General features: G+C 37.3%; 1 protein-coding gene across 1 annotated transcript in view; it reads right to left on the bottom strand.

Moving 5' to 3' along the window:
- LOC105567211 (transcription factor Sp9-like) overlaps positions 1 to 1,422 on the bottom strand; it is a 6,375-nt gene extending 4,953 nt beyond the window's left edge. Inside the window, exon 1 of the mRNA XM_012021887.1 lies at positions 9 to 1,422. Coding sequence (XP_011877277.1) covers positions 9 to 1,001 — 993 coding nt within the window. The 5' untranslated portion in view covers positions 1,002 to 1,422. The remainder of the gene's footprint in view (positions 1 to 8) is intronic.
- Positions 1,423 to 10,741: the final 9,319 nt, after the last annotated feature.

The following is a 10,741-nucleotide window of genomic DNA, read 5'->3' as shown; positions in this document are numbered from 1 at the left end:
TCCGATACATTCTTAAGAAAGGAAAAATATTCCAAAGGAGTAGTCGAGGAGTCCGAGATTTCGGCACGGATGCTTGTCACGGGTAAATTGTCCTTGTTCGTATCAGTCCTAATCGCATAAGATTTATCATTTCCCTTCTCGTGTATCTTTGCATGCTTGTTGAGATGGTCACTTCTGCTAAATGTTTTACTGCATATGTGGCAGATATGTTTCCTTTCGCCAGTATGCGTGCGATAATGACGATGCAGCTCGTCACTCCGCGTGAATCTTTTTCCACACACAATCCAGTTACAGTGGTACGGTCGTTCGCCGCTGTGCTTTCTGACATGCGCCTTAACGTGCGACGATTTGCTGAAGATCTTTCCACATCCATGCATGGGACATAGGTGTAGCCGTTTGCCGTCATTGCCAAGCAGTGCTTTGTCTTTGTCGACAGTACAATTAGAGCACTCGCATTTCCTCCTATTGGTTTTACTGGGTTTGTGTACAAAGCCTGGAAGTTGCGAATCCGAGAGTCCCATTATTGACGAACGATAATGATCGTTTAACCCGTTTGTATAAAAATTAGGTAGTTTTTCCCACGAATCTTTCGGGAGAGTAGGATTATTCGGTGAAGGATAATATTGGCTATTCGGAGAAACTGCCGTAATCTGGTGATCGTAATAGTCCTGCATTGTATACGATAAGCCGGTCATCATATCGCGCGCTGCTATCGCTGTATGTGTATTGCTGTATAACGGTAAGGGTTCACAACTTTTTGGATAAGCAGTGGCACTCTGGTATGGCACGTGATAAATCGGTGTACTCGGCAGAGTATACGAGGACGGGTCGTATTTAAAGCCACCTTGGCGATTTACGTTGGAAGAGCTGACAGAAATGGCATTATGGTTCATTCCATAGCGATAATTTGGCATTAGATAATCATCGTGCCTGTAAAAATTATCGTTTATATTTATACCATACACATTGTCAATATTGTACTCTGTTGGATGAAGAGGCATCTGCTTTATTCGTTCCGTATGAGACTCGAAGGATGAAATCGGGGTTGCCGTTTCAATGGGTTCCTGCAAATAAAAGGTAGATGTAAGTAGAAGGAAAACATATGCAGAAAGAAATTTTATACGATTGTTACATATGAAATGTCTTTAAATACTTTTAACAAATTTCAATATAGCACAAGAAACAGAATAAAGGACAATGCAAAATAAGTGAATAAAATAATGTATTATATGTTAGTGACAAGCAAAATAGTACAGTGGCATGTGTACATATTTGTCAAAGATGACACACAGTATATGTATGATTACAAGACAACAACATGATTGCAAAATGGTGATATTTTTAAATTCCGAATAATGTTTATTTTAAGATCGTTCACAAGGTATACATTTCTGACCTCTTAATTTCAAACCGTTGTTATCAATACAGAGGAGAAACGAACATTGTACGCACAATGAAATTTTACTTCCTCCTTTCCTCCTATGCAGCGAAGTTGCATCACTCCTCGGGCCATCGCACACAAAATCGCATAGCTGCATGTGCATGAAAACCGTTTGAACCAACGAACATCGAACATTGAGTCGCCATATTGATTTACATAACGCGCTCATTGGTCCAGACGGTCTTGTGCTATGTATATGCAACTATGCAATTTTGTGTGTGCGATGGCCCTTCCCCTCATATAAACACACATAAGCGTGAGAAGTCACATAATTATGCACGAATCTAGACTAACCTGTTGCGGTACAATAATTTCCTCGACCCATGATTTTATTGTTTTTTGATCTAGTGGTGCCATGTGCGCGCTACAACTAGTGTAGAAAATAAATAATTAGGTTATGCAATAAATGTAGAAAAATAAAATTTACTTTTCTAATTTATTGCAATTATTAACAGAAATAAATTATATGCAGAATTAGTAAAATCATATGCTATTACATTTAAAAAACATATATATATATATATGCAGATTTCCAAGATAAAAACGTACTCTTTTAATGTTATATTAAACATTAATTTTTACATTTAATTTATAACTTGCAACTTCTCTGCAGCCAGTGAAATCGATTTGTGAAGTTTCTGCATTTCCAGAGCGACAATGGAAAATCGAATGTTTCCTATACGAAGATACGATCACTTAGGGTTGCACTAACGTCGCGTTGGTTTGGTCGTTGAGAAATGACGGAGAGACGTTCGAGAAGACAGTCCTACTAAAGTGGGGATGAATCCTCTGACGCATGCGCACATTTATTTGTCTGTCATGCCATGTAATATTTTAAAAGGTTTATAATTAATTACAAACAACAAGAAAGTTTTAACATATAGTCACAAGATTCAATAAATAACAAAAAATATTTTTTTAACTTTTATATAACTTGACGGTTATTTTTTTTGTCTCTCGAAACTTACGTTGCGGCACGCATTTTCCTTTGTACAATACACCAATTTATTACTTTTTAAAGAAGTTAAGACCTGATTAAGATGTACGAACAATACTGCTTACAATTAATCTATCATCACGTAAAATGTAGGTTTAGACGAGAATGTTATAGCAATTTAATAATCAAGCTTTTTAGTCGACATTAACCGGCCAGTGTTTTGCTACAGAAAATTTATTGTGAAGAATATTATTGCGAAGGGACTTCCCTTGCTGACCTGCAACCTGGACTTCCCTTCTCTCTAGGCGGACGTCTGGAGATATTGTATGTCTCATGTCTCTCAGTGATTGAATTGATGAGACGCCCGGGGAGATGCTAATAGCTGCGTCTCCTCGAACGCAGCCAGAGAGAGAAGGGAAGTGCAGGTTTCAGCCCTCAGGTAATATTTTTCGCAATAAATTTTCGGTATTGAAACACTGGCCGGTTAATGTCGACTAAAGAAGCTTGGTTATTGTTATCTATTACTGGTAACTGAAAGAGATTTCTATGTTTATAGCATTTTACTCTTCTAAATAGCGCATCGAAAATTCGCTCATATTATTTGGTACACTGATAAAAAAAACATCTTAATAAAAAAAATATTACTTTACTCAAGAAAATTATTTATTAGGTGGCTCCTAATAGCTTGTTACCTTAAATTTAAAAATTAATAAACAAATTAAAACACGCATTACTTTAATTTAAGAACAGATAATTTTAAATTTAAAAAAATGTTGTTTTAATTATTTGAATTTTTCCTCTTTTTCTTTTACTTTTCTTTCCGGAGATCAGCAAAGTCTACCATTCTTCTTTGTTCTGTTCCCTTTCATTTTTTAGGATAACGAATTTAGCATATGCATTGAGTTCAAATAGCATCGAATTCTGACCGCAGGCAAAATCATTGCTCCGCGTTTTGACCGCCCAAGTTTCGAAGGCGATCGTTCTGGTAGGTAATAATTATCGATAAACGCGGCAACGAAGGGGGGGGGGGTAGTGGTGGTGGTGGGGAATAAGCTTAATCGTTTGGATTTAATTAGCGGATGAGGCTTTTCGGTTTAATTAGCGGTCCTGCGCGCCCGATGTCGCTTCGTTTAAAGACGCGAATGCCATCGCGCGAAACTTGTACGTCGACGTAATTATACGATGGCCAATGGTCGCCCGTAGCGTTGTTCTTTATTCCTCTCTCCGATCGCGTATGCTTGCGTGCGGGTTTTTAATGCGTGCACGTATACGGTCAGCCTTCGCGAGGCGTTACATTTTCATGGCCAAGCGATTTAAACTTCCAGTTTGAGAAGTTAATCTCAGCCCGTACCGGATACGTCAAAGACAATTATCTCATAAGTCGAAAAATAAAACTCTTTGTTTATTCATGGCATACCTTCGTCATAAAGTTTATAGATACGGCTGAAGTGTGCAATTCCGCGCAAGACTTTTAATTAAATCACCCCTTTAGACATTTTTCCAATATTGCAAATCTATAAAAGTTTGCAAAAATGAAGAACGTGTATCGATTTTATATCAGGAACATCAATATTTTCCTTCCCGTTAAAGAGATGATTGAAGAAAATAAAAAATTGAAGATACATTTAACTAGTACTAAATATAATTATTAATAAAATGCATGATAAAATGTTTAAATCTGTCACATAAAGTTCTCTAAAATACGGCATGAAACGATATGATTCTCAGCGAAGATCGAAAAGAAAATTCTTTTGGGATTCCTTGAACGTTATCCCACACTGCATGACGTCTTTAAGTGCATTCATGGATATTGAATGCGAAAAAGCATGTAAATGCAAGTAAATTGTATATCTGTCGGTATATCTTTTCTACCTGGATGACACAATAGCTCATTTATCTTACAATCATAGTGTGAAGATTTCAGTACCCTGTCCATCTCTATTACTTATAAGAAACATTAATTAAACTAACTTGGTTAATTGAATTCTTAATAAAATAAAAACAATATTATTAGTTTGTTTAAAATCGACTTTGTGATATATCGCTCTTAAAACAACCGAAAACACAGACCGGTATTCTATTTAAAGCTATTAGATTTTTATAAACAACTCTTCTTTTTGCAATTAAACAAACCGACACTAATAAGAAACGAAACAGTTTTACCTTTCTTCAAGATGTGATTCAAGACAAGACTGTGAGACTTGCATTAAAAAGTTTTAAGAAATTTTTTGAGAAAAACTAAAGCACTGGCTTTGATGATAGTTTTTGCAATAAACTTTTTGTACAATTGATGAGAAGCTAATGATAAGTATTCAGAAAATATCTTTTTTAGACAGAAGAAATTTTAATGACGGAATGATAATTCGTAAATATAAATTCTACCGTGTGATATAAAAAATTTGACGTCAAGTCAGATTTCAACGGTAATAGGACCTAAGTCATATTTACTTTGCTACAGATGTAGCGGAATGCATCATCGTGATCCCCCTTTTTTTCGGCGATCACGAATTGCCGCATTAACTTGAAATCTTTTCGGATCGAAGATACAGGTGTAGGCTTTTTGTATCCAACAAGTCGTAAAGCATGTAACCGCGGTCCTGGTGGTATTAAAACGACCTCTGGGCGAATGGATTTCTAGCTAACTATAAACGCTTCTGAGTTATGTAGCGAACTTCGGAAGTGTGCTTGTTCGGTTTCTCAAAAATAAAAGCTGGTTATGGATCGAAAGGTCCGACTGTCTCACAAAAGAGTGCCGAAAGACTATTAAGACCGAGGAGAAATATATTATCCCCTTGGTCCTCTTCCTTCGGTCTTCTCGTCTGTAGAGGATCACTAATTTCCTACCAACTGCTGCTCCGACGTGAAACGTTCAGCGGTATAATTAAATGATCAGTCGCTAATCAGGATTTATCGGACTGGAAATAAAATAATGCACAATGTATTGTACATTAGATAGTTTTCTTAAGTGTATTTACATTTTCTTGTCAGAGATCATTTTTATTTAAATTTCTCTGTTTAATAGTTGTTACTTTTATGCTGTAAATTTATACATATTACGACGTTTTACGTTTTGATGCATAATTTATAGTTTCCTACGTTGCGTGACTCTAACATTTGTCATGGAATTTGTACGTTGCATTAGCGAAATACCGATACGTTTCATCTACGTTTTATTTTTTGATATGGCGGCTCCTTAGATGTGTAATGTTTCTTCGAATCTTAACGTTCTCGCGCTGGACGAAACATTTTCTATTTCCTTTGATGACGGTCGTTGATTGCTTAGGCTCGAGGAGTCTACTACCAGACTGTAGAATTTTGTGCGCGATGTCCTCGGTATTCTGCCTTAGAAAAGTTTCTTTGGAAACAGTCATGTAAAAGAGAAACAGAGATGGAGAAGAGATCCCCGCGTGAAGAAAGGTTCGAGAGCAGGACAAATGAAAGGGAAGCATTACCATTTGACAACAGCAGATCCCTCAACTTGATGTCCGTGGTCAACAAATATAAATCGATACAACGATGTGCCTGTATCTTTTTTTTTAAAGATAGTGATGCATGCAATCTTGATATTGATGTATTTGACGTGCTAAAAGAGATTTAATTGAGACATTTTTTTTTAATTTTATACTTTCGCTAAATTTTATTCTATAAAACATAACTTAGAGAAAGAGAGAGGGGGGAGAGGGAGAGGGTAGGAGGAGGGAGAGAGAGAGAGAGAGATTTGCGGGAACCTTTGACTGAAATGAGCGGATATACCATTTCGACCTACCTGCCCATTAAGAAACGTATAACGAATTTGTCATTAATCATCTTCCGAACGAGAACCCAAAGAAACAGAACGGGAAATCAAAAATAATCTTGGAGGCTCCTGTCGTGGACGGGTGGTACAAGTCACTATTCATTTATTACGCGTCGTTTACAGACAATAGACCAGCTGATCAATGACGCTAATAACCGACGAGAAACCGGAGCATACGGTTTTAATTCTATTACAAACAGGCGTTTAACGAAAATCCACATAAAGCTGCAGGCACGCTTGGATCGAGACTTCGCCCAGCGAAACGAGATCCGAACTTCGAGTTCGTTCCCGATCCAAGCTGTCGCACGATCAAAGGAATTGTCATTCGCGAGGCAGCCGCAGGTGGGAACAGGAATTGTACCTGACGTAGGTGAGCAGGTGTCGGCTCTAGAGGTCCATAAATTTGTGTGCTCCTCGGTTCGAGCGGGGTATACGAATTGTATCCGAAGGGGTGTTTCGGCGCGGTGCAGCAATTTTACTCGCAGAGAAACGACACCCTCGTCATAATACGACCTGTTGCGTCGACATCGGCAAGAGGAGCAAAGAAAGGAGGCAATAGATATTCGGAAAGAATTAACGTTTCTTCTTGGTTCCTAGAGCGCCTTTCCCCGGCCGTGAGAATTGCCGCGGGTTCAAAGCATGCCGCCGCCATTGACACGGCTTCATTACGCAAACTGAGCTTTATATGCGCTCCAGGGAGAGAAGGCATACATGCGCCCTATAGAGCAAATATTCCCCTGACGTCAATAGCTCTGTCATTGATTGGTCATTTAACAATGGGAACCAGCGGTTTTTAAACTAGTTCAAAGATTCGCTATCTTTCTCACGCAGGAGAAATTTTCTCAACTGTAGTAAATACGATTATAAAAGTAGGCTTATTAGAATTGTAGTTTAAATCATCAGAACGTTTTTTATCATGTATATAATTTAATTTCACATTATGTTATTTTTATACAATTTGTTAAACAGGACTTAAGCGCTGATGAAAAATGGCACAATACTCTTCACGCTTGCGTAGCACAGAATAGTTTGAAATGTTTAAATATGGATTTTTCAATCTCTCTCTCTCTCTCTCTTTCTCTCCCTCCCTCCCTCTCCCCCTCCTTCTCCCTCTCCCTCTCAACCCCCTCTCTTTCTCTCTCTCTCTCTCTCGTTCTTTCACCTTCATTACTTGTCTGTTTCTTCTAAGGAGCATAAACTATCAACAAAATCAAGATGTTTTTTAAAAGACGATAGCAATGTTATCGACTTCTAAGAAGCTTTAGTCAAGTGCATGCTACGAATTCACGTAAGATTGCACCACCAGTTTTTTTTAAGTGGAACTGGTTCCACTGAAAGGAACCTGGTGCTGCAACCTTACGTGAATTCGTAGCATGCACTTGACTACAGCTTCTTAGAAGTCGATAACATTGCTATCGTCTTTTAAAAAAACATCTTGATTTTGTTGATAATTTATGCTCCTTAGAAGAAACAGACAAGTAATGAAGGTGAAAGAACGAGAGAGAGAAAGGGGGGGGGGGGTGAGAGGGAGAGGAAGGGGGAAGAGAGAGAGCGAGAGAGTTTTGCCAAGTAAATAGTTGTAGTTCTTCGATAATTTCACACGAAACCATGTACTCCATAAACGTTTGAACATTCGTAAAAGCGTAAAAATATTTAATAATACGTTACATATATAGAAATAATGATATTTCAAATAAACAATGTTTAAAATATAGTTCCATTAATATATAAAATAAAAGCACGCAGTGGCGGGAAAGAATGCATACGATTATAATAATATAATATAATGTAAACTCATATTATCGAATTATGTATAGTATATTTTCTAATCATAATAATACTGTTCCATTAATAACTGTTACATTAATTACAATAAACTAAACGTGTTGATGATTACCAATCAGAGATTAATTATACAAGAACCCAAAAAGCCCAAATTCATCAGGCGCGTACCTTCGCATTGACATTCAAGTAGGAGAGGGTAATGAACGCAATATCGATTATGCTCGCGTACGTTATGTATAAACACATTCGTCCAATCCAATAACAGTAATAAATCCACATGATGCTGTAGCTAGCTACATACAGGGAGTCGTTTACAATGTTACACGCGTACCAAGCACCGGAAATATCGTACTTTTCATAAAATTCAGGATTCGCGGGAACTTCGGTCGAAGAAATAGCTTTTTATTGCTTTATGTTTAACCGTACTTAACATTTGTGCTTACACTTGCTGTCGCGACAAATTTTCAATCTAGACGTCGTGAAAAATACGCACATTTTTGCATGACCAATAATTTTCGGTGCTTTGTACTACGTAATACGTTCGCATATACATATTGTCTCGATATTAAACATACAGAAATAATTAAGAGCAAGAGTCATCTCTCTATCCGAAGGTTCGGTTTCTGGAAAAATAGTGCGCTCTGTAAATACGGAACTCTGTAGGAAGGATTTGCCTTTTAATTCGACAATTCGTACAGCGATGTACCCGACGGGCACGTTCAAAGCTTATACAAAGAGTATGCTAACGTCATTTACTTCCGCTTATTTGATTCCTACGCAATGTAAAATTTGTTGCTTGTCTCGCCTCCAAAACTAGCATATTGCACGCAATTCATTTCGTTACGTGCCTATAGTTGGCCGTGAGAAGGAATGTGTATACGAAGTCGTTGTTTGTGGATGGTCACATGGGAATGAAGATGTGTATATTGTAAGGTACAAACCGTTACAAGTAATGCAGATGACTCGCTAGCCGTAAGAAACGAAAAGCCGCAAAGAACGGAATATCGACATAAGAGGGACGTGAAATGTCTATACGAGGGTAAATGCACAATAAAGTGAAGAGATAGTACGAAAACATTTAGCTTAAGTTTTTGTACACTGAGATGTAATTGACTAGCTCTACGAATGGAAAACATTGATTTTCGGGTATTCGAGGCCCGAGAGACTAGATATCAGGAGACCCTTTGCTTAAAAAGCGACCCTTCCTTTGAGCAACCCTTTGTGTATTCACTAAACTTTCGTAATTAACATCGATTGCACGTACTGATGTTTCCGATATGCAACTCAGTCTTTCTTCACACCAGTAAAGAGATGATTTGTAATAAATCTTCGTTTTTCCATCGATTTCCTCCACTTCAAATAATTCTAGTTATTGCACTTGCCCGGTAATACAATGATTACAAATCATTATTTGTTCGTCATATTGCGTTTTGCGGAAGTCACATTGCAGAGCATTAGAGAAATTATTTTGAATACGCCATTGAAGATCACACGATGACACACAAGCATCTCTCAATATCTAGCCCATTGAGAAGCCACGTCGACCTTAGCTACTTATGGATGGATTACATGTGTTGGGCCTTTACGGGCATAAAAATTCTACACGAACAAGAGAGAGCTCCCATCGCCCATCGTCTGCTCTACTTACAATACGCTTACTAAAACTAACTTACTACGACAATAGATACAATCACGGTAAAGACTTTCGATTTTATCGATTCGCGATTCTGCACCGGCTCGACGTGAGATCGCTGACGTCAGCATAGCGACTATAGTCTCTTAGAACACAAGCCTTCTTTTATACTTTTATAGTGACTCCTAAATTCTTGCACTCTGTAAAAGAGTGCTGTTTAAAAAAAATTGTGCTACGTTAGTTTGTGTCTTAATATAATACAAACTAAATAAGAATACTTAATTTATATACAATTGTGGAAATTGTAAAAGTTTTGTTTGTCGTATTTAAGAATCGTCAAATCGCACTGAAACGTCTGAAGTCTCAGCGGGTGAATATTGAGGAGCGAACCGTTTGAGTATAAAGCATTGTTTTGGCATCTTCGAAACATTCTTTTCTTCAAGTAGATTGGCGGAAATTGAAAAGTATCGCTAATTTGTCACGCATAACATTTTATTTTTGAGATCAATAATTCTCGCGTATTTTCTTTGGTTATTTTCCGGTCATTCGAGAGAACAATTAATTTGGTTTGCTCAAAGCTCTTTATAAAAATCTATCTATTGCAGAATAGAAGAAACGATGAGTAATAATCTTTATAGTGGAACAATCGTGAGTCGATCATTATCTTTGCATGATACGAAGGATATTTCATGATTTACGTCTACTAATTGCATTACATGCTATTCCTTAATGAACGTTCCAAATTATTTTTTTCTCTTTAGAAGAACATATCATTAAATAACATTTACCTAATCTGCATCCTAAGGAATAGCGCAAAGTAATTAGTAGATATAAAATGTGGAATGCCATGTGTATCTCCGATCCTATAATAGTTTAAGCTTACGCGTTTGACATTAATTCTATTCCATATTTTACGCACATTGAATTTTCACATTCGCTGGCAGTTGAGCGCAGATCAGGCCGATCGATTCTGCTTACTTTACAAGTAACACGAAGTTTTGGCGATCGGGGGGAGCTTAATGTCTTATCATATCCTACGAGTAAACGTCCTGTAAAGTGAAAGATACGGTAATAAATATAGGATTGTGACACGATATTTTATTAATAAATTGCTCTTTTTTTTATCAGTAATTATTGAAGATCAGTACA

The sequence above is a fragment of the Vollenhovia emeryi genome, unplaced genomic scaffold (assembly GCF_000949405.1).
Source record: "Vollenhovia emeryi isolate VEMERY1.0 unplaced genomic scaffold, V.emery_V1.0 DF939140.1, whole genome shotgun sequence".
NCBI classification, from domain to species: Eukaryota; Metazoa; Arthropoda; class Insecta; order Hymenoptera; family Formicidae; genus Vollenhovia; species Vollenhovia emeryi.
The sequence above is the reverse complement of the archived record's forward strand: the minus strand, read 5'-3'. Positions and strand labels throughout refer to the sequence as shown.